Genomic DNA, 21994 nt, shown 5'->3' on the forward strand with positions numbered 1-21994 from the left:
GAAGGGGCCATGCAGGCCATCTAGTCCCACCCCCTGCTCAGTGCAGGATCAGCCTCCAGCATCCAGGAGAAGGATCTGTCCAGCCGCTGCTTGAAGACGGCCAGTGAGGGGGAGCTCCCCACCTCCTCAGGCAGCCCCTTCCCCTGCTGAACTAGACTCCTAGAATCCTAGAGTGGGAAGGGGCCATGCAGGCCATCTAGTCCCACCCCCTGCTCAGTGCAGGATCAGCCTCAAGCATCCAGGAGAAGGATCTGTCCAGCCGCTGCTTGAGGACGGCCAGTGAGGGGGAGCTCCCCACCTCCTTAGACAGCCCCTTCCACTGCTGAACTAGACTCCTAGAATCCTAGAGTGGGAAGGGGCCATGCAGGCCATCCAGTCCCTCCCCCTGCTCAGTGCAGGGTCAGCCTCAAGCATCCAGGAGAAGGATCTGTCCAGCCGCTGCTTGAGGACGGCCAGTGAGGGGGAGCTCCCCATCTCCTTAGACAGCCCCTTCCACTGCTGAACTAGACTCCTAGAATCCTAGAGTGGGAAGGGGCCATGCAGGCCATCCAGTCCCTCCCCCTGCTCAGTGCAGGGTCAGCCTCAAGCATCCAGGAGAAGGATCTGTCCAGCCGCTGCTTGAGGACGGCCAGTGAGGGGGAGCTCCCCACCTCCTTAGACAGCCCCTTCCACTGCTGAACTAGACTCCTAGAATCCTAGAGTGGGAAGGGGCCATGCAGGCCATCCAGTCCCTCCCCCTGCTCAGTGCAGGGTCAGCCTCAAGCATCCAGGAGAAGGATCTGTCCAGCCGCTGCTTGAGGACGGCCAGTGAGGGGGAGCTCCCCACCTCCTGAGGCAGCCCATCCCACTGCTGAACTAGACTCCTAGAATCCTAGAGTGGGAAGGAGCCACACAGGCCATCTAGTCCCACCCCCTGCTCAGTGCAGGATCAGCCTCCAGCATCCAGGAGAAGGATCTGTCCAGCCACTGCTTGAAGACGGCCAGTGAGGGGGAGCTCCCCACCTCCTGAGGCAGCCCATCCCACTGCTGAACTAGAATCCTAGAGTGGGAAGGGGCCAAAGAGGCCATCTAGTCCCACCCCCTGCTCAGTGCAGGATGAGCCTCAAGCATCCAGGAGAAGGATCTGTCCAGCCCCTGCTTGAACACGGCCAGTGAGGGGGAGCTCCCCACCTCCTTAGGCAGCCCCTTCCACTGCTGAACTAGACCCATAGAATCCTGGAGTGGGAAGGGGCCATGCAGGCCATCCAGTCCCACCCCCTGCTCAGTGCAGGATCAGCCTCCAGCATCCAGGAGAAGGATCTGTCCAGCCGCTGCTTGAACACGGCCAGTGAGGGGGAGCTCACCACCTCCTTATGCAGCCCCTTCCACTGCTGAACTAGACTCCTAGAATCCCAGAGTGGGAAGGGTCCATGCAGGCCATCTAGTCCCACCCCCTGCTCAGTGCAGGATCAGCCTCCAGCATCCAGAAGAAGGATCTGTCCAGCCGCTGCTTGAAGGCGGCCAGTGAGGGGGAGCTCCCCACCTCCTTAGGCAGCCCCTTCCACTGCTGAACTAGACCCATAGAATCCTGGAGTGGGAAGGGGCCATGCAGGCCATCCAGTCCCACCCCCTGCTCAGTGCAGGATCAGCCTCCAGCATCCAGGAGAAGGATCTGTCCAGCCGCTGCTTGAACACGGCCAGTGAGGGGGAGCTCACCACCTCCTTATGCAGCCCCTTCCACTGCTGAACTAGACTCATAGAATCCCAGAGTGGAAGGGGCCATCCTGCCAACTAGTCCCACCTGTGATGAAGGCAGAACCACTCTCAGTCCAGGACCAACCTACTTCCATGGGCTTTCCCCCAGATTCAAGGTTTCTTTTAGCAGCTGAGGTCCTTTGCTCTGCCCTGGCCAATCCCGACTGGCCACTGTGCTTGGAGCTGCCTTGGGCTGAGTGAGGCTCTCGGTCCTTCGAAGTCAATCCGGTCTACTGATTCTGGCTGAGTTTCCATCGTCTCAAGCAGGGGCTTTTCACACCTCCTCCCGACTGGTCTTTTGAACGGGAGTTGCCAGGGATTGAACCCGGGACCTTTTGCATGACAAGGAGATGCTCTCCCACTGGGCCACAGTCCCACAGAGCCACCTCCCTCATGCTGGTCGTAGCCTGGCCACTCAGGCCTGGATTAAACGAATGGGCCCAAATGAGCATGCCTAGGAAAGGGAACAGCACTGCCACCCGGCCCCTGCATCTTCGCATGTTGGCTCCCCAGCCCCTCCCCTGGTCATTTGTCCCAGTTGGGAAGCTGGGAACTTTTCTGGTCTGCATGTGACCCCCCTGACTGGGGCTGTTGTATCCCTTTTAGCAAGTCAAACGCTTAGAGCGATTAATGATGAATGGAGAAGGCTGAAGGATCTATACGATAAAAACAACGAACTGCGAAAGTCGATCAGTAAGTGACCCAGAAAAATCTGCAGGCAAGAAACGAGGGTTCAAAGGTCTGCCTTGGGAAGCTCTTGGTTGTAGCCTTGGGGGGAGGGGACTTTTGGGTATAAAAGGGGCCATCCAATCTAGCCATTTTCTCCCAGGGAACTGGTCCCTGGAGACCAGTGGTAATTCTGGGCCTCCTACCTGAAGGTGAGCAATACTATGGAAACCCAGCCTGAGATCCCACCTCCTCCTCCTCCTCTGAAGAAGAAGAAGAAGAACAAGACGAAGAAGAAGAAGAGTTGGTTCTTCGATGCCGCTTTTCTCTACCCGAAGGAGTCAAAGCGGCTGCAAATCGCCTTCCCTTTCCTATAAGGAAAATGGTTAAAGGGTGCTGGACTCTAATCTCAAGAGCTGGATTTAGAGCTCTTTGTGCAGCCAGATGGGTTGCCAACCTCCAGGGGAGCCAGAAAAAAAGAATCAATAACTGGCTGTGCAATAAAGTCTATTTTGGAGTGAGGGGGAAGGGAGGGAGGGAGGAGGAAGGAGGGAAGGGAGAAAGGCAGACCGGAGAAAGGAATAGAGAAAAAAAGACAGGGAGGGAGGGAGGGGGATGAAGGGAGGGCAGAAGGGGAGACTGCTCCTTGGTACCCTGCATCTCATAGGGCTCTCAGGAGGCTGTTGCTGGGACGAGGGCCCGATTCAGAAAGCGCACAGATGCAGCCCTGATTCAGCACACATGTGCACGCATGGCCCTGATTAAACATGTGCACGCATCAGCCCGGCCCCAATTCATCACACGTGCACTGCTGGAGCCCCAATTCAGAGCCCATGCTGTCCCAGCCCTGATCAAGGGTGCATCGCATGAAGACTTCTCCCAGTGACCCTACGCTCTACAAGGGCCATTTCTGCCCTGCTGGTGTATGACCATCTCCCGTCCCCCAGCCCCCAACCCCAGGATTTCATGGAGGTGGGGTCCTTAGAGACCACACCAGTCTCCTTGCTGCTGTCCTGCAGTCCAATTTCTGCCTTCCTCGCAGACACCCGGCTCTCTGGCTGGCTTCCCTTTCCAAGGTGGGCCAGTAGAGTGCTGGGTCTTCTTCTGCCTGGAAGAAGTTGGAGGGGGAGGTGGCCAGTGGCAGGGGAGCCTACCTGATAGGCTGTTCGTGGGATGGATCGGACAGCCAATCAGACTTCCACTGAGTCATTCAACAACTCCTCCCACAACCTCCATTGCATTTTATATAGCATACAGATAAACAATAATGGTGAAATTGGACACCCTGGTCACGTTCCTTTTTAAATTTCCATTCTCTTTAATAAAGCCCCGTTTATTTTCTTGCAGTCTGTCAGCTCCATGCAGGGGCCGAGGAGGGGGGCAACTGATGCTGCGAGGATTTGCGGGATTGGATTACATGGAATGGATCGAATCCTAAGGTCGAGAGGCCAGCATCTCAGATGTTATTTCCCTGGCCTCAGCTGTAGGCCTGGCACAACAGCATGGTCTCACAGGCCCTGTGGAACTTTTTACATTCCCGCAAGGCACTGATGACCTTAGGCAGAATATTTCACCAGGCCAGGGTGAGGCATCTTTCGGACTGGGGATCCTGAATGGCCATCTAATCCCACCCCCTGGTCAATGCAGGATCAGCCAAAAGCATCCAGGAGAAGGCTCTGTCCAGCTTCTGCTTGAAGACGACCAGTGAGGGGGAGCTCCCCACCTCCTGAGGCAGCCCCTTCCACTGCTGAACTAGACTCACAGAATCCTAGAGTGGGAAGGGGCCATGCAGGCCATCTAGTCCCACCCCCTGCTCAGTGCAGGATCAGCCTTAAGCATCCAGGAGAAGGATCTGTCCAGCCACTGCTTGAAGATGGCCAGGGAGGGGAGCTCCCCACCTCCTTAGGCAGCCCCTTCCACTGCTGAACTAGACTCCTAGAATCCTAGAGTGAGAAGAATACCTAGAGGCCATCTAGTCCCACCCCCTGCTCAGTGCAGGATCAGCCTCAAGCATCCAGGAGAAGGATCTGTCCAGCCACTGCTTGAAGACGGCCAGTGAGGGGGAGTTCCCCACCTCCTTAGGCAGCCCATCCCACTCTTGAACTGAGTTGCAGTAGTCTAGCCTGGAGGTGAACACTGCATGGATCACGGTGGCCAGGTCGGGGGCCGATAAGGAAGCCGCCAGCTATCCTGCTTGTGCAGAGTTTTCTCCTAGACATACCAGCTGGTTTCTACTAATCCTTTCCCGTGTTCTCTTTCCCCCCTGTCCCTTCTCTCCTCTGGACTGGCTTGAAAGATGAAATCATGACTAGGATTGCAGAGGGCTGGATACCATTCGGAGGACACCTTTATTTCTTCCAATCCCGAGAGGTGGCTTTATTTAGCGCCAAACACCTCTGCAATGAAATACAAACTGATCTGGTTGAAATTCACAGTGATGCGGAGCAGGTGAGAAGGAAAAAAAGATGCACGAAAAAGCCAATTTCACACACACAAATATACCCCCCAGGTTGGCCTGCTTCTGTTTTGCCTGCATGAACAACCGTTACCCACAAGGAAAACTCACAACATCCTTGCCTTTTCCGCTCTATCCGCCCAACAGCCCTGTGAGGTAGGTTAGGCTGAGAATATGCGGGAGACCCAAGACTGCCCAGCAAGCCTCCATGGCAAAGTGGGGATTCGAACCTGACACTCTGCTCAGGACTCCCATCCAGAACTCCTGGAGGGGGAAAAGGCTTCTTAAAAACACTTCACGTGACAAAATGATGCTAACGGATCATAAAAAGGGAGATATTATACTTGACTAGGGGCAAAGCCCGTTGTCTCCAAGAATACAATGGGTGCTAGAGCTTGGCAGTGGGAAGAGGAAGGGGAGGAGTTGTCCAGTCTGTAAGGGCATGGGGTTGTCATGTGTGTGTTGTGTGGGAGGTTGTGGTGGCATGGTGGCAAATGAGGGCCTGGGTGTGGAGAGGTGGGTGTCAAGAACCTGTGGTTTGGGATGTTCGTTGAGTGTGGGAGAGGACTGACCTTTGGGAATTGTGGCATAGTGGTTACAGATGAGCTTTTCAGAGCCATGTCTTCAGATATGTGAAGGGAAAATCAGACTGGAGACTCTTCTTAGGGGAAGATTACATGGCAACCAATTCCTCCCAGTTCTGTGTCATTTCCCTTCTTGTGTGAATTAGGCCACATTCACCGAAATGCCCCTCTGCCCTAATACACATGGGGTAGTCACAGTACACAGGTGTCCACCCTGCTCCTTCTGTCTCCCATGTTTTCACTGCTGGTAAAATGTTATGTGCCCACATGCTTCTTTTATGGTTGCTCCTTAGAAGAACGGATTTTGGTACCCTATTGCTTACTACCCAAAGGAGTCTCAAAGCGGTTTACAAACACCTTTTCCATTCGTCTCTCCACAATAGTCAACCTGTGAGGTATGTGGGGTTGTGAGAGATCTGAGAGAATTGGGAATGGGCCGCAGTGACCCAGCAGGCCTCATGTGTCTCAAAGCATTTTCCAATCGTCTTCCCTTTCTCTCCCCATAGCAGACTCCACATGAGGGAGGTGGGGTAGCGAGCCTCACAGGGAAGCTGGCAACCCTAAGAGGAAGACTCTGTGCACAGCAGTCTTGATCTTAGTAAGGTTTTTTATACTGTTTTTTTTATTTGCCAGGCCAAGGTTATTTGCCAGGCCAATAAGTCATTTCAGTTACCACGTGTCTCCAGACATTTACTTGTTCTCTATTTAGTTTCAGGCTGTAAATATTTATTTAGATATTCCTGCACTTTCCAGACTCACAGGACTGATGTTGGTTTGCCTGTCTGCGCCCCAGAATACAAACAGTTGCTGGTAAGGGCTGGCCATAACCCATAGGCCAGTAGGGACACTCCTGCACCACTCCCTACCAACTGCAGGCAAAAACGGCTCATTTGAAGGCTGGACTCTGAGGCATTGTACGATTTTGAAGTCCCACCTCCAAACCTCCAGGAATATTTCCAACGCAGGGGTAGCCAACCTACAGGTGTGGCCTGGAGAGCTCCTGGAATTACAGCTCACCTGCAGAGTATAAAGATCAGCTCCCCAGGCAGAAAGGGCTACCTTGGACAGGGTTGTGGTAGAGAAGAAACATTTAAGGCTTCCCACACAGGTTGTTGTTGAATTGAAAGACTTGAGGCCTACTGCACAGGGTTGTTGTGCAGATGAAACAGGAGACAAAAGAGCCAATTTCCTCTGCAGAATAAAGCTGTGCAGTGGCCTCAAATCTGCAGAGAGTTGCAAAGAAGAAAGAAACATGGCTTGGCTGTGTCTAACCTTCGGGCAGAGCAGTATTTTAAGTGAAAAGGGGCTTTTCTGTGGCCTCCCTGTCAGACAACTGTTTGGCAGAAGGGGAAAGTTCCCCATCCTCAAAAAGAATGCCCTCAGGCTCCCCTGCGTTGCTCTTGGAAAGGCCTCCCTCCCCTCAGTCAGGGCCTGTCAGAGGCTCCTTCACAGCAGGCCTGAAGGGAGGGGGAGGGAGTGCACTCTGCAGCCTCCTGCCAGCTCTGTCAGGGCTCTGAGGCCATTTGCAGTTGGACATGACAGTTAGGACAGCCTGGGGCAAAAAGGGCTGGCGCATCCTGTCCAAGCCTCTGTTCTCATCCCCCTTGGCAGCCCTACTGACCTCCTCTCCTTGCAGTGGTCAGGAGCAGACTGGCAGCCAGACTGGGCTGGGTGAATGGAATTTTGGTCTGTCCAAGTGAGGGGCCAATAGGAAGGCGCTTTGCGCGCCTCCCCATTGGCTGCTTGGCCCTGGATGGACACTCGGAGGGCCCAATCAGGAGCCGCTTCGCGGCTCCTGATTGGGCCCTCTGAGTTTTTATCCTGGACAGGGCCTGCCCTAACTCCTCCCCAGGTGGCCTTACTCTTTTATTTAATAGGAGTGGTTAAAGATATGTTTTTTAAAAAGTTATAACAACCGAGAAGGATCTTCTGCCAGTTCTTGTACCCTGCTGTAATTCAAAACACAGAGCAGGAAGGGATACCAAGGGGCATCTAGTCCAACCCCATGCTCAATGCAGGAAATTCATAGTTCCTGCCATCCCCACCCCCCGTGACCCCTGCTCTGTACCCCAAGGAGGGCAAAAAAATCCCACCCAGGATCCCTGGGCCAATCTGGCCCGGAGGGAAATGCCTTCTGGATCCAAAGTGGCGATCGATGTCCCCTGGGGCATCTACGAAAGGGCCACAGGAGCTGAGCGGTGCCATACCCCTCCCTGCCCCTCCTCTCCCCATCCAGCTACATCAGAGCTGGGTCAGCAAGGGCCATGAATACAGCTTATTTGTTATGCTAGGGTGCTCTTGTGTGCAGGGGCCAAAGGAAGTCTTCACAGCTGGAGCAACCCCGAATTCTCCATCGTTTTCTAAATGCGGGGTCTCAGAAACAGGAGTCTGTTTCTCCCTTAAGCCAGAACTTTAAATAGGGCTGAGAGGAACTCCTTCAAGCTTCCTGAGCTGCCTGCATTTGCACCTCAGACCACCTGCAGCTGTGAAGAATTCCTTTTTACAACCTCTCTGCCCAGGAAGAGGAGGAAGGGAGTAGGATGAGAGGAGCACAGGGCCCCCGCAAGAGGGCTGTGTCCGTACAGGAATCCCGTTTCATTAGAGTTGCACAAGTCTCAGGGCAGCCTTTAAATGCCACTTTGGGAAGAATGCAGACCCACACCCTACAAGTAACAATTGTGTTTCCACAGAACTTTCTTGCACAGCAGGTCTATAGGATTCAAAAAGGTTGCTGGATTGGACTTGAAAAACAAGACAATGTGTGGAGATGGAAGACGGGTGGGACACCCAAAAAATTGTGAGTCTCTTGAAAAAATCCCTCCATACCTGCATTGTAGGAATGCCTTTTGGTTTGAGTTCTCTGTGTGTTTGTTTGTTTACGAGAATGCTTCCAATTTGTATTCAGTAATGCCAAAATGCAGGTCAGGATATGATTTTCAGAAAAGCTGGGTTTTCTTTTTCATATAAAAAATAGTTCCCATCTGTAAACTGCTCAGGGAGTGGTATAAATAATTTTTTAAGGCTAAGAGGCGTTTCATTCCAAGGGAGTGAAAACCAGCAGAGGGAATAGTCAGAATATTTTTTGGTTTCTTTAACACAACATATTTTCTGCATGGGCTATACTATGGAAAATAAGTATGCATGCCATCATCACTGATGATTGTTGCCTTCCCTTTTCAGCTACTGGTCTCCTGGTCACCCATGGTTTCTAGATGAACCTAGAGATATTTGTGTTCTGATGCGTGTATGCCCAGAAGCAGAACGGCCAAACTGCTGGAATGCTATGAAGTGCGGAGGAAATTATCCGTCTTTTTGCATGCTGAAAGCTGATACACAATGGCTCTGAATAAAAGCCGAATTAAAGTGATTTGCAATCTCTGGTCAAGCAAGAAAAATGGATTAGACCCCATATAGCAAAATAAGTTACAATAACAGACGCACAGAGATGCCAAGGAGGGCAGAACAGAATGAACACAAAACTTCCGAGTATCCAGTGTGCTTTCCACTGGAAAAGATAGAATCACAGAATCATAGAGTTGGAAGGGGCCATAGAGGCCATCTAGTCCAACCCCTTGCTCAACGCAGGATCAGCCCTAAGCATCCTAAAGCATCCAAGAAAAGTGTGTATCCAACCTTTGCTTGAAGGCTGCCAGTGAGGGGGCGCTCACCACCTCCTTAGGCAGCCTATTCCACTGCTGAACTACTCTGACTGTGAAAAGCTTTTCCTGATATCTAGCCTATATCGTTGTACTTGAAGTTTAAACCCATTACTGCGCGTCCTCTCCTCTGCAGCCAAGGTAGATAGAGATGATACTATTCTGAAGCGAGGCTTGTTTTCCAGAGGACCTGACTGAGGAGAAGGGATTCTCTCCCGGAGTCCTGCTCCCTGGCATCTCCTAACAGGAATGAGGTGCTGGGGAAATCTTCCACGTGGCGTGGAGGAGGGGAAAGTGAAATTAAGTGCTTTAGGATGCTTAGGGCTGATCCTGCGTTGAGCAGGGGGTTGGACTAGATGGCCTGTATGGCCCCTTCCAGCTCTATGATTCTATGATTCTGTGATTCTATGAAATGAGGCTTTAGGGGCTCAGAGTGTCCTTCAGGGGGGGTTGCCAGGGACGGGAGGAGGCCATGGAGAGAGCAATCCAGCAAAGGTGTGTGGGAAGGGAGTCAAAGGGTGATTCGGAGGAAGGTGGGGGAATTCGGAGAAAGGGCACCAGAGTAGTATTCCACAGGGATAGAAAACGGATCTTTATGTGAAACAGGAGCGATACAGGCAACTCAGTTTCTAATAATAATGTAGAATGGTAGAATACTGAGGAGAACATTAAATCAACTCGTAGTGAAGGTCCAGTGGAGTAGGGGAAGATCTGCAGTGATTGTCAAAGGAGGGAGGCTCAGGGGGGCCGGTGGGAAGCCGTGGTTCCGGTCGACCTCAACCCAATGCCTGGCGGGGGAGCTCCCATTTGCAGGCCCTGCAGAACTGTTCAAGTGCCACCAGGGCCCTGATCTTCTCTGGGAGCTCCTTCCACCGGGTGCGGATGGACAAACTCTTAACGGAGGATGCAGAGAAAGCAGAAAGGCTTAGTGCCTATTTTACATCTGTTTTTTCCCACAGGTCAAAGTGTTTAGGCACATCTAGAGATGGCTGTAGCCAAAGGATAGTGTCTGGGTGGCAGGTTAACATGGATAGAGAGGTTGTCGAGAGGCATTTAGCTGCACTGGATGAGTTCAAATCCCCTGGTCGGGATGAAATGCACCCGAAAGTGCTCAAAGAACTTTCCAGAGAACTTGCACAGCCCTTGTCCATCATCTTCGGGCCCTCTTTAAGGACTGGAGATGTCCCGGAGGACTGGAAGAGAGCAAACGTTATTCCGATCTTCAAAAAAGGGAGGGAGGATGACCCGGGAAACTACAGACCAGTGAGTCTGACCTCTGTGGTGGGGAAGATAATGGAGCAGATATTAAAGGGAGCGATCTGCAAACATCTGGAGGACAATTTGGTGATCCAAGGAAGTCAGCATGGATTTGTCTCCAACAGGTCCTGCCAGACCAACCTAGTTTCCTTTTTTGACCAAGTAGTCCCTGCGGAACTGTTCAAGTGCCACCAGGGCCCTGATCTTCTCTGGGAGCTCCTTCCACCGGGGGGGGGGGGGGGCCAGGCCAAGTGGGCTTCCCAGGGGCCAGGGAGCACCAGGGAGCACCAGGAGGCAGAGAGGCGATCCCTCAGGTACGCTGGGCCCAGGCTGCTTATGGCCTTAAAGGGGATAACCAAAACCTTAAAACAGGATCCGGAATTTGACCAGAAGCCAGTGCAGCTGCTGGAGGATGGGCTGCATGTGGACCTCCGAGGTGTTACTGTGAAGACCCTGGCTGCTGTATTCTGGACCAGTGGTAGTTTCCGGATCTAGGATAAGGGCAGCCAGTGTGGAGCACGTTTCAGAAGTCCAGTCTAGAGGAGTCTGTCATGTGGATCTCCGTGGCAAGGTGGTCCGGGGCCAAGTAGGGCGCTAGTAGTTTGGCTTGGCGAAGGTGGTAGAATGCCAGCCGTTGCTCCCATGGCAGTCTCGGTAGAAAAGGGCCTTTTCACATCATGGGCTTTCCTTGGAGATGCCAGAGACATTTTGCATTCCAAGCAGAGGTTCTGCCACTGAGCCTCCATCCATCACGGATCACAGGAGTGGGACAGGACCCACGTTCCAGGGATTACGTTCCATACTCTCTGGTGATTCTTGGTACGTTTGTCAAAGGAGAGCCTACATGGCTCATTCAAGGAGGGGCCGCATGGACCTCAGAAAGATCAGCTGTCCACACCCCTGTCAATTAGCCTGTGAAAGAGGGGGAAGTGAGACTCTTGCTTAGCTTCTCTTGGAAGGGGGTGCAGGGAACAAGGGGAGGGGAGGGATGGCCCAGCCCCCTCCCCAGAGTCTGGCCAGGGATGCTGAAAAGTGGGGGGGGGGCTCAGGGCACAGCCCCCCTTTGTGACATCCTCCTCACAGCCCCCCACCCCTCTCAGCCCCCCTTTTGCCATGGGCTGGGTGAGCAGCCAATCAGCAGGGCCCCAGAGGACAATAATGGGATGGGCAGGGGCCCTGGGGGGAGACAGAGGGGGGGCAGGACAGGGATGGGGGCTACGGCAGGTCTGGCAACAAGCAGAGGAAGCAGCGTGGAAGGGAAGCAGCGGAGGAAGCCACAGCGGGAGACCCTCTTCTCATCCGGGGTGGTCGCCTGGACGGCCATCCTGTGCTGAGGCAGGCTGAGTAGACCCTGGATGTTTCTTGGGAGCTGGACATTGCCCTTCACTGCCACGTTGGTGCTCAGCGTCTCCCCCAGGCACGGGCCGGGCAACCAGATTCACGGCTTGCCTGGCCCCTCCAGGCCCTGGGCATCGGCCGGAGGGGAGGAGCCGGTCACTGTCCTGGGGCCGCTCGAGCAGGGCATGGCGGGGGATCTTCCAGAGAAGGGGCCAAGCTTTCGCCTGGGAGGGGCTGCCGGTCTCGGGATTGTGCGACTTCCACTCAGGCGGAACCGGTGCCAATTGTGGGTTGGGGAATACCTGGGGGTTCAGGGCGTGGCACCTGAGCAGGGCGGGGCTGGGGGAAGGGAGGGCTTCAGCGGGCCAGGAAGCCAAGGGGTCTTCCTTCCACAGCTGCCACTTCCTGCCGGTGAACTGTTCTCCATTACTTGGATGCAGGGGGGGATCTCCACCCACCCCGTGGAGACGGGAGAAACTGAGGGGGAGGCCAGCCAAGCACCAGCTCCTCTCAGTGTCCCCCTGCCCCGCCCCAGGTGCCTTGCAAGGTTGCAAGGGGGACTTTTCTTGTCCACGCCCACCTGGCACAAACAGAGCCCTTGGACCCCCCGGCTCCCTGCGAGGTCTGGCAGTGAGTTAGCAGAAGGGGCCTGGGCAGACAGCGGGACTCTTCTTGCAGAGGCCAAGAACGTGCCAGAAAGCTGGCTTTCCTGGCTCCCCCCCCCCCCTCCAAAGGGAACCCTGTCCAGTTGAGTCTACCATCCAAAAAGAAAAGAAAAAACATGTACACATAAGGAGCAGGCGATGTGACCCAGTGGTAGAGCTTTGGCTTGACAGCCCCTGACATCTGATCCTGCCGTCCCCACTCCCTGCCTCCTGGGCCCTGACTGGGATTGGGCAGCGTGGGCACAGAGCTGATCTGTCAGCCCCAGCCCCACCTTCCATGATCCCTGTGGAACCAGCTGCAGCCTGGGATTGGGCAGGGTGGGCATCCCTGACCCTCCTGCATGCCTGCCCTTCCTGCACCGCCTGGGCTGTGTGGGTAGGGCAGGCTGGAGGCATTTAAGGGGACTTAGGTCCTTTTAATCCCAGCAGCCGGCTCAGGGTTGACTCCGCCTTCCATCCTTCTGAGGTCGGTAAAATGAGTCCCCAGCTTGCTTGCTGGGAGGTAAATGGTAATGACTGGGGAAGGCCCTGGCAAACCACCCCGTATTGAGTCTGCCATGAAAACGCTGGAGGGCGTCACCCCAAGGGTCAGACATGACTCTGTGCTTGCACAGGGGATACCTTTACCTTTACCTTAGGTCCTTTTAAATGCCTCCTAAACCACCAAACAGCTCATCCCTGGCTAGAGTTCTCTCCACTGCAGGATCAGCTGTCTGGCAGCAGATTCAGCCAAATTGGTTGCAGTTTTTTCCAAACTCACCAAATTCGATTGCACCAAATCAGTGTTTTGGCTGATTCAAGTTTCATGGATGCTCAAATCTGAAAACTACAGACCTTGTGGTTTTTTCCCCCTCTCCTGTGCTGGGTCACCTTCACCAGCATCCTTTCCTCTTTGTCTTTCAAGCCACCCACGAAAAAGCACCAGAGAAGCCAGAGGCAAAATTCATACCACCGGGCCGGCAGATATGGCCTTAAAAGACAACCTTTTAACCATCTGCGGAATCGTAGCAACTGTGAGCCTTGCAGTAATGGTTGTAACGGGTCTACTGAGTAAGTTCAGCATTACCTCCTGTCTCTCCCTCCTCCTCAAGCTAGTCTTGTTCCTTCTTGCTCTAGAGCAGGGGTAGTCAACCTGTGGTCCTCCAGATGTCCATGGACTACAATTCCCATGAGCCCCTGCCAGCATTCGCTGGCATGGGCTCATGGGAATTGTAGTCCATGGACACCTGGAGGACCACAGGTTGACTACTCCTACTCTATAGGGTCGTTCAGCCCAGAAAGAACTGTTAGCAGAATCTGTGGGGCTCTCCCGGTGGGAGCAAAACACATGCGTTGCAGAGAAACTCTTAACTGGATGGGAGACCACCAAGGAAGGCTCTGCAGAGCAAGTCAAAGCCAACCTGGCCATCAGAGTGCTCCCTCAGTGGGACAGGCTTCCTTGGGAGGTGGTGGGTTCTCCTTTCGAAGTTTTACAGCAGAGACTGGAGAGCCATTGGACAGAAAGGCTGATTCTGTGGACTTGGGCAGGGTGTGGGTGGGTGGGTGGGCAGAAGGGATTGTGTCTGAGCTTGGCTCCTGTGGCCGTTTCTTGCATGCCCAGGGAAATGACAGTCATCCCTTTGGGGTCAGGAGGCGAATTTCATCCTGGCCAGATTGGCCAGGGATTCTGGGCATGGAACTGGGATCATTGTGGGTGGGCAGGTAGTTGTGAGTTCCTGTATTCTGCAGGGGGTTGGACTAGATGACCCTGGAGGGCCCTTCCAACTAGGATTCTGACCCCCTCGGCTTCTCCCTTGCCTGGAGAGTCCTAGCTGGGTTTGCCATCATTTCACAGTGACTTGATGGCTCTTTACAAACACAATCATGTATTGTCCAGTTTGTAATCCTGAGTTACGCTATTCCCAGTCTCTTTAAATGCATTTATTTACAACCCTTGCATGCTGCTGAGGACCACCAATGTCACTAACAGATAAGATAAAGCAGTATTAAAGCATATAATTCAACTGTTAGTAAAAACAACAAAGCCCAAACCAAAATTTATAGTAAAAGTATTTAAGGTAGTAAATAAAACATTGGGTGGGAAGAAGGGAACAACCAGATGAAACAAAACAGAAAAATGCCCCCCATAAAGGGAAGACAGAGAGAGAGAGACAGACAGAGACAGAGAGAGAGACAGGGAGAGAGAGAAGAAAGGAAGAGAGAAAGAGAGAGAGAGAGAGAGAGAAGAAAGAGAGAGAGACAGAGACAGAGACAGAGACAGAGACAGAGACAGAGACAGGGAGAGAGAGAAGAAAGGAAGAGAGAAAGAAAGAGAGAGAGAGAGAGAGAGAAAGAGAGAGAGTGAGAGAGAGACAGAGACAGAGACAGAGGCAGAGACAGAGAGAGAGACAGGGAGAGAGAGAAGAAAGGAAGAGAGAAAGAAAGAGAGAGAGAGAGAGAGAGAGAAGAAAGGAAGAGAGACAGAGAGAGAGACAGAGAGAGAGAGAGACAGAGAGAGACAGAGAGAGAGAGAGAGAGAGAGAGAGAGAGAGAGAGAGAGAGAGAGAGAGAGAGAGAGAGGAATATCCCTGAATTCCAGAGGTGGGGGCCACAACGGGGAAGGCCCTTTCCCACGTTGCCACCCACTTATTCTTGGAGCATTCTGAAGCATCTCCCAAGAGGACCTTAGCTTGGCTTTGTGAAGCTGCAGAAGGCCCTTTGGGGGTGCTGGCCCCGGGCCACGCAGAGCTTGAAGGGTTAAACAGCTCCTGGAGGCAGACTGGGAGCCAGTGCAGATGCACCAGAGCGGCACATGATGCTCCCTCGATGGACCAGGGGTTCCTGGATGGAGTAGATTGCCCGGATCCTCTTCTGTCTGGTTTCTGGCTACGGGACTGGCACGGCCTTGGTCACCCTGGTGGATGTCCGGCACGGGGAGAGGGACACGGAATGGGTGGGAGGTTTTGGCAGAAGCCTGTGGCTGAAGGGTTAACACCTGTCTCCGTCACTTTAGTTTGGCGGCTGAGGGTACGGGAGCGGCCCCTCGTCTACCCAATGAAACAGCTGCGGGGCTCTTTGGCAATTGCAGTGGCTGACCCAGAGTACCTGTTCAAAAAGCGTAAGCCTAGGGGCCGGGCTGGGCAGCTGGTTGGGGGACAGAACTTCATTTTTGCAGAGGGGCCAGGAGACGGCCAGAGCTTCAAGGCCACACGTGGTCTGGGCCCTGCATGTCTGAGGGACCGCCTCTCCCCAGACACTCAGAGCATCAAGGGCCAATATGCTCCCAGTGCCTGGCCCAAAACCAGGAGCAGGGCCTTTTCAGCCTTGGCCCCAGCCTGGTGCAATTAGGCTGCCAGCAAAGACCTGGGCCTTGGTGGACCTGTCGGAGCTCCGCTGGCCTTGCAACATGGCACTCTCCTGCCAGCCGTACAGTTGAGGCCAGAGCACATGACTAAATCAAGGGCCGAGTCTCCCTCTCCCTCTCCCTCTCCCTCTCTGAGCACAACCCCCCAGAAGGCACCGGCACAATTGATCTAACAACACTAAGGAAAGGAACGAGGCGATGGGGAAGAACAGGGGGGCAATTAGAATGGCCACTTGAAACGGCTCCATGGGAAGTGATCAATTGTGAGCTTTTAACATGTTGCCCACTGCCCCAAGCCCCTGCAGGGAAGCAGCCGCATGTAGTTGGGTAGCTTCTGCCCTCTGGGCGGCATCCAGCATGTTTGTAAAAGTCCCTCTGTCTGATTCCAGCCACGGACGTCGCTGGTGAAGTACGTCAGCTGCCAACCAAAATAAAAAAGTCCTATAAGCAATATGATGATACGAAAGTACACTACGGTAAGTATCTCCTTAGCATGGTGGGAATATCCACGGGAAACTCCAAGCATTGATAGGGGCATATGGTGGGGGACTGTGGCCAAGCCAGCCAAAAACAGCCTGTGAGGACTCCCTCCCTCCCCATCCTTGGAGATCCCTGCAGAAGACGGTTTTGAAGCCGTTCCCCACATCTCTCCCTCTCTCTGCACTCTTGGCCTTCTGAGGCCCTTTCTCCCAGCAGAGAAAGGCTTGGAGGGGTGGTCCTCAGTCCCCTCATTTCATCCCTTCATCAGTTGTGGCTACCCAGCCCTCAGGGATGATCTTCTACCAGGCCACCCGATACGCCCCGCTGAGTACGTAATTGCTGACAGATTTCTTTCTGTGTCTTCCCTTAGCATCCTTCTTCTTTAAGTCCTTCAGAAGTTCTTCTGATCCCTGGAAGTCCCATCAAAACAGTCGGTATTATTTTTCCAACGAAGAAAAAAACTGGTACGATGCGGAGGAATTCTGCACTTCCAGAGGCGCCCACCTGGCCTCCATCCTCAACGATGAAGAGCAGGTGGAGGCTTGTTCTCTCTCCCCCCCCCCCCTTGGATATTTTTTATCAATCTCCCCCCTCCTCCCCACATGTTCACATGTTGTGTGCTCCATGCTGTCTTCTTCCAGCCTGAACACATTGCTTTCCTAACAATAATCCAGCTGGGAATTTCGATAAGACGGCGTTCGCTGGCAGGGGCTCCTGGGAATTGTAGTCCATGGACATCTGGAGGGCCGCAGTTTGATTACCCCTGCTTGAAAGGCATGTCACAGTGGCTTCCTTGCCTATGACAGCCAGCTCCATTATTGTCCGCAGGGACTGGGGCTTGAAGGCACGGCTTTTGTTGGGTTGGCTCTAGTGTTATGCTGAAAACGGTGGGCTCAGACCAGAAAAACTCCATCTAGGATTGCTTTGCCAGAGCACCGAGTATTTCCCAACTCGTTTTCTTAGGGGGTGTGCTTATTTACATCTCAACTGATGCAGCTGTGGAACAAGAAAGATTCCATTTTTAGTCCACCTAGGAGCTAATGTCACAGGTGGCCTGGGTCCTATCGATCTGCGGGACTGTCTGTGCCCCCCCCCATAGGGCTCCTCGCTCTGCGGGTATGAATTTACTGGTGGTCCCTGGACCCCGGGATATCCACCTGGCTTCAACCCAGGCAGGGCTTTTTCGGCCCGGGCCCCAACCTGGTGGAATGAGCTCCCGGAAGAGCTGAGGGCCCTGTCGGAGCTTTCCGCAAGGCCTGCAAGACGGAGCTCTTCCGCCCGGCATACGTTTGAGGCCAGGGCGGCATCCCGGTGTCACCATCTGAGGATCTCCAACTGAGACTAGCTAGGATCATTTCTTCCAGTGAGAGAGGGAGGGGGAGTTATTGACCCACTTGCTGGACGGAGGGGAAGCTTGATCTGTTTTTATTTTTCGCCATCTTGTTTACATGGTTATATGTTTACACTGTTATCATTTTAAGGGTACTGTTAGGGGATTCTGTTGTGTTTTTATCGACATCTGTAAACCGCCGCAAGACTTTCGTGAGCGGTGGTATACAAATGTAATTATAAATAAATAAATAAAAATAAAACACAGAGGGGGGCATAATATCAGCGAGCGTTTATCCTAGTTTTGTGGTTTGTAACCTTTTGATGTTTTTTAAAGTTGTTTGATGTTATGTAATGTTCCATGTAAGTTATAATGTTCTGTGTAAACCGCCCAGAGCTGCAAATGGGTGGTATAGAAATCTAAATAAATAAATAATAAATAAATAAATAGTAGTACATGTAGCATGTGCTACGGGCCCCACCGTTCCTGGGCCCCACAGACTGTTACAGTTACAGGGCCTTCACACAGCAATTGTTTGGGGGTCTTCTTTCCTTATGCAGCTTGCAAACAGGCACCCTGCCTGCTCCCTATAACCCCACCTCAGTTGGGGATGGATTTAAAGGGAGCAGGTGGGGATTTAAAGGGAGCAGGCGGTGAGCTGGCTGCTTCCCTTAAATGCGGCCAGCATACTGAACAGCTGACAATGACAGGGGCCCTGCTCGCTGGGGTGAGGGTTAAAGGGAGCAGGCAGGGTGCCTTGTCATCAACTGTTTGGCAGACACTTTTGTTCCCCCAAATCTCAAGAGGGGGAACAGAAGCACACACATCAAAAGCCCCCAAACTTTTCTGACTTGGCTGAATTGATGCAGCCGAAATCCAGATAGGGGGATCCAAATTGGATTCGGCTGAATAATTTCTGGCTGAATCAGAAACAGGGCGAATGTTTTTCTGCGCATGCCTACATTGAACCTGGGACCTTCTGCATTCTAAGCAGATGCTCTACCACTGAGCCGCAGATGCTGCCTTGGGAATGCATCGCTTCACTGCCTGATGATGACCCTGCTTGAACAGATGCAATGCCTGGGGCTTCCGTTTATGCTTGTGCCTCCGTTTGCAGAATTTCATCAGTTCCCAACTTCAGCGCACTTCCTGGATCGGCCTTGCGTTCGAGAATGAGGAAAGCGAGTGGAGATGGGCTGATGGCTCCAGCCTGGTGGAAGAGTGAGTTTCTAGGGGGGGGGGGGGATGGTGGTGGATGAAAGGATGATGATTCCACCTATCTAGTCCTGCAGTATTTTTCTGCAGCTATTGGGGTACGATGGAAAAGGTCTCTATCCTTTGGGGATTTGGATAAGGATGGGCAAGTTCCCCAGCTGCACTGCAGAATTGGTTTCTCTGATGGCCTTCATGAGACACAGTCCCGGGGAACATGAGAGAGGAGCTACTACCAACTAGCTACTAGCCATGGTGACTAAGGAGAACCTACATGTTTGGAGATTCCCAGTGCCAGGAGGCAACATCAGTTGTAATTCCAGGAGAACTCTTGACTCTTCCTGGAGGTGGGCAACTTGATTGATCCAGCAGGGCTCTTCTTATAGAATAGAATCATAGAATCATAGAGTTGGAAGGGACCTCCAGGGTCATCTAGTCCAACCCCCTGCAGAGTGCAGGAACACACAACTACCTGCCCACCCATAGTGTCCCCAATTCCATGCCCAAGTGATCCCTCCACCAAATATTCACCTACGATCCCACAGTGGCGATCAGCAATTCCCTGGGTATGCAAGGAAGGGCCACAGGAGACAAACAAAAGATGGTGATCAAATCACCTTATGATATGATATGGCATTCCCAGGGAAAGTAGGAACAGTCTTACTTTGAGGCTGTGTTTTCAGGAATATAAAAAGTGAAAAAAAGGTCTGTCATCTGAGCCCCAGCCATCAGAAACCAGATTCCATCGAAGAGAGCCAAGGCTAATTTCTCTGACTTGTATACTATATTTTTCCACATTGAGAAACTAAAAAAACCATAGATGAGCATGAAAAAATCTGCTTCCCGCCTAGGGGGTGGTAGTGTCTTCCATCCTTCCACCTTGGGTCTTCCCCCTTTTCATTCCTACCTCTTTTTGCAGCATATGTTCATGTCCTCTCTCTCTATTTCTCCCTCTCTCGGATCTGTGTCATTGAAACTCTTTCTTTGTAGGTTTTGGTCCGAAGACCAGCCCAGCATCACCAGGTTCTTAAGGAGCTCATACGAAGACTGTGCCACGATCGTACCTTCCTTAGCTTACCGTAACTGGAAAAATGACAATTGCCGGAATCGCTACAGATGGGTTTGCAAGGATGACCTGGGTGACGCTGAACAGAAAAGTCAGCAGAATCAGTCCTCTGAGGGATACTAAAAGGGAAGTCAGGACAAACGTACCTGTGCGGGGTTCATTTTCGTGTCAAACCCAACGGCAGTCCACACAAGCCGAGAACGGACAGAGAGATTCCGTTTCCACACAAGCACACCAGTCGTTTACCCCCCTCAACACAAGAAAAGGGGGGAGGGGGGAGGGGGAGAGTTGCCAACTCAGGTTTGGGAAATACCTGGAGATTTAAAGAGGGAGGGGTTTGGGGAGGGGAGACAGGTCTAATGCTACAGAAGCCACCCCTCCAAAGCATTCGTTTTCTTCATGGGAACCGAAAAGAAGAAGAGTTGGTTTTTATAACTGCCTTTCACTGCCTGAAGGAGTCTCAAAGTGGCTTCCATTCACCTTCCCTTTCCTCTCCCCTCAACAGACACCCTGTGAGGTGGGTGAGGCTGAGAGAGCCCTGATACTACTGAAGAAGAAGAGTTGGTTCTTATATGCCGCTTTTCTCTACCCGAAAGAGTCTCAAAGCGGCTTCCATTCACCTTCCCTTTCCTCTCCCCACAACAGACACCCTGTGAGGGAGGGGAGGCTGAGGGAGCCCTGATATTACTGAAGAAGAAGAAGAAGAAGAGTTGGTTCTTATATGCTGCTTTTTTCTACCCAAAGGTGTCTCAAAGCGGCTTACATTCGCCTTCCCTTTCCTCTCTCCACATCAGACCCCCTGTGAGGGAGGTGGGGCTGAGAGAGCCCTGACAGAAATGCCCGATCAGAGCAGCACTATCGGGGCCAGGGAATCAAACCTGGCTCGCCAGATTAGAAGCCACTGCTCTTAACCACTACACCTCGCTGGCTCTCTGTTGTTGGGGATCAGTTGTGATATGGTGAATCTCCAGGCCCTAGCTGGAGGTGGGCTGTGTTAGAGGGAGGACATTAACAAAAAGCCAGCTCCCTCTCCGTTTAGTCCAGCCTAGCCTGATCCCATCAGTAGCTCAGCAGGTCTGACCCTGGCTAGCATTTGGATGGGAGACCTCTAAGGATTGGGGTGGTAGTGCCTCCAAGGAGCACTAGGGGGCATGACATGGAGGCAGGCAATGGCAGACCACCCCCAAATGCCCTTGCCTTCCTCCCAGACAATCCTCAGCAACTATGTCTTCCTACCCAGTGAAGGAACCCAGGGCCAGAAGTTGCAAGCTGGACAGGAGGGAGGGAGGGAATGTTAGACTTCAGGCAAACTGTTAGGATTTGTGAATATGACGGCCACGTTGTGGGTGGGTGTACTGGCTGCCCTTTGACAGTGTCACAACCCTCGGAGTGCTTTGCACATCACTTCTCATTGACGTTTTCAAAGCAACACAAGGGGGGGGGGTGGAGTTTCTTCATGCTTCACAGGCCTGAACAGAATTGAACAAGAAGAGAAAGTGCCTTTGGGGCTTTCTTCCAAATGACTTTGCCTGCATATTCTTCTGACTTTTAAAAACATTTTGGGACTTGAGGATACAATTAGAGAGTGCACAGACTAAGAAAATGTTGTTTTTGTTGTTGTCAACCATTCAGGAAGGAACTAAAAGTTGAGCTGAACAATAAATATAATGTAAAACTTGTTAATTATTTATTATAGTGCACAGTTAAAAACAGAATAAAAACTTCTTAAAAACTATACCGAACTAACAACACATAGGACCAAACGCGTTTCGACCCTTCCGGGTCTTCCTCAGGGGTCAAAATTATAATAATACGCTATATAGCACTCTCTATAATGTGTAGCTGAATGGTTGAGTGGGGACTGTAATTTACGGCTCCAACCAATATGTATAAATTATATCCTTTTTGGAGACCAATTCCTATGTTATGTCCCTAAAGTCACCCCTCTTCGCTATCATCAAGTTCTGTCCTCAGAGTGTATTCTCATGTGCGTCAGAGAAAGCTAGCTTTTGGTTGGAGCCATAAGTTACAGTCCCCAGCCATTCAGCTACACATTATAGAGAGTGCTATATAGCGTATTATTATAATTTTGACCACTGAGGAAGACCCGGAAGGGTCAAAACGCCAAAAGGGTTCTATGTGCTGTTAGTTCGGTATAGTTTTTTAAGAAGTTTTTATTCTGTTTTTAACTGTGCACTATAATAAATA

At 52.3% G+C, this 21994-nt stretch overlaps 2 protein-coding genes across 6 annotated transcripts in view; both read left to right on the forward strand.

The window, feature by feature from the left end:
- The window catches only part of LOC143819532 (ladderlectin-like), a 41999-nt gene extending 33193 nt beyond the window's left edge, over window positions 1-8806 (forward strand). For all 4 annotated transcript variants that reach the window (XM_077301267.1, XM_077301266.1, XM_077301270.1 and 1 more), the window contains 4 exons: window positions 2341-2427; window positions 4697-4848; window positions 8130-8236; window positions 8620-8806. In XM_077301267.1, coding sequence (XP_077157382.1) covers window positions 2341-2427; window positions 4697-4848; window positions 8130-8236; window positions 8620-8785 — 512 coding nt within the window. In that variant the 3' untranslated portion in view covers window positions 8786-8806. The remainder of the gene's footprint in view (window positions 1-2340; window positions 2428-4696; window positions 4849-8129; window positions 8237-8619) is intronic.
- Window positions 8807-13138: 4332 nt separating this feature from the next.
- Window positions 13139-19927, forward strand: LOC143820050 (C-type lectin domain family 10 member A-like). 2 transcript variants are annotated; one of them, XM_077302418.1, is made up of 6 exons: window positions 13212-13405; window positions 15348-15452; window positions 16088-16174; window positions 16549-16712; window positions 18626-18729; window positions 19711-19927. In XM_077302418.1, the coding sequence occupies exons 1-6, from the start codon at window positions 13321-13323 to the stop codon at window positions 19907-19909; spliced, it is 744 nt and encodes a 247-aa protein (XP_077158533.1). In that variant the 5' UTR covers window positions 13212-13320; the 3' UTR covers window positions 19910-19927. The 2 variants fall into 2 exon arrangements, with proteins under 2 accessions (XP_077158534.1, XP_077158533.1); XM_077302419.1 differs by lacking the exon at window positions 15348-15452 and having other exon boundaries at window positions 13139-13405.
- Window positions 19928-21994: the final 2067 nt, after the last annotated feature.

Source organism: Paroedura picta, chromosome 10 (assembly GCF_049243985.1).
Source record: "Paroedura picta isolate Pp20150507F chromosome 10, Ppicta_v3.0, whole genome shotgun sequence".
Taxonomy (NCBI): Eukaryota; Metazoa; Chordata; class Lepidosauria; order Squamata; family Gekkonidae; genus Paroedura; species Paroedura picta.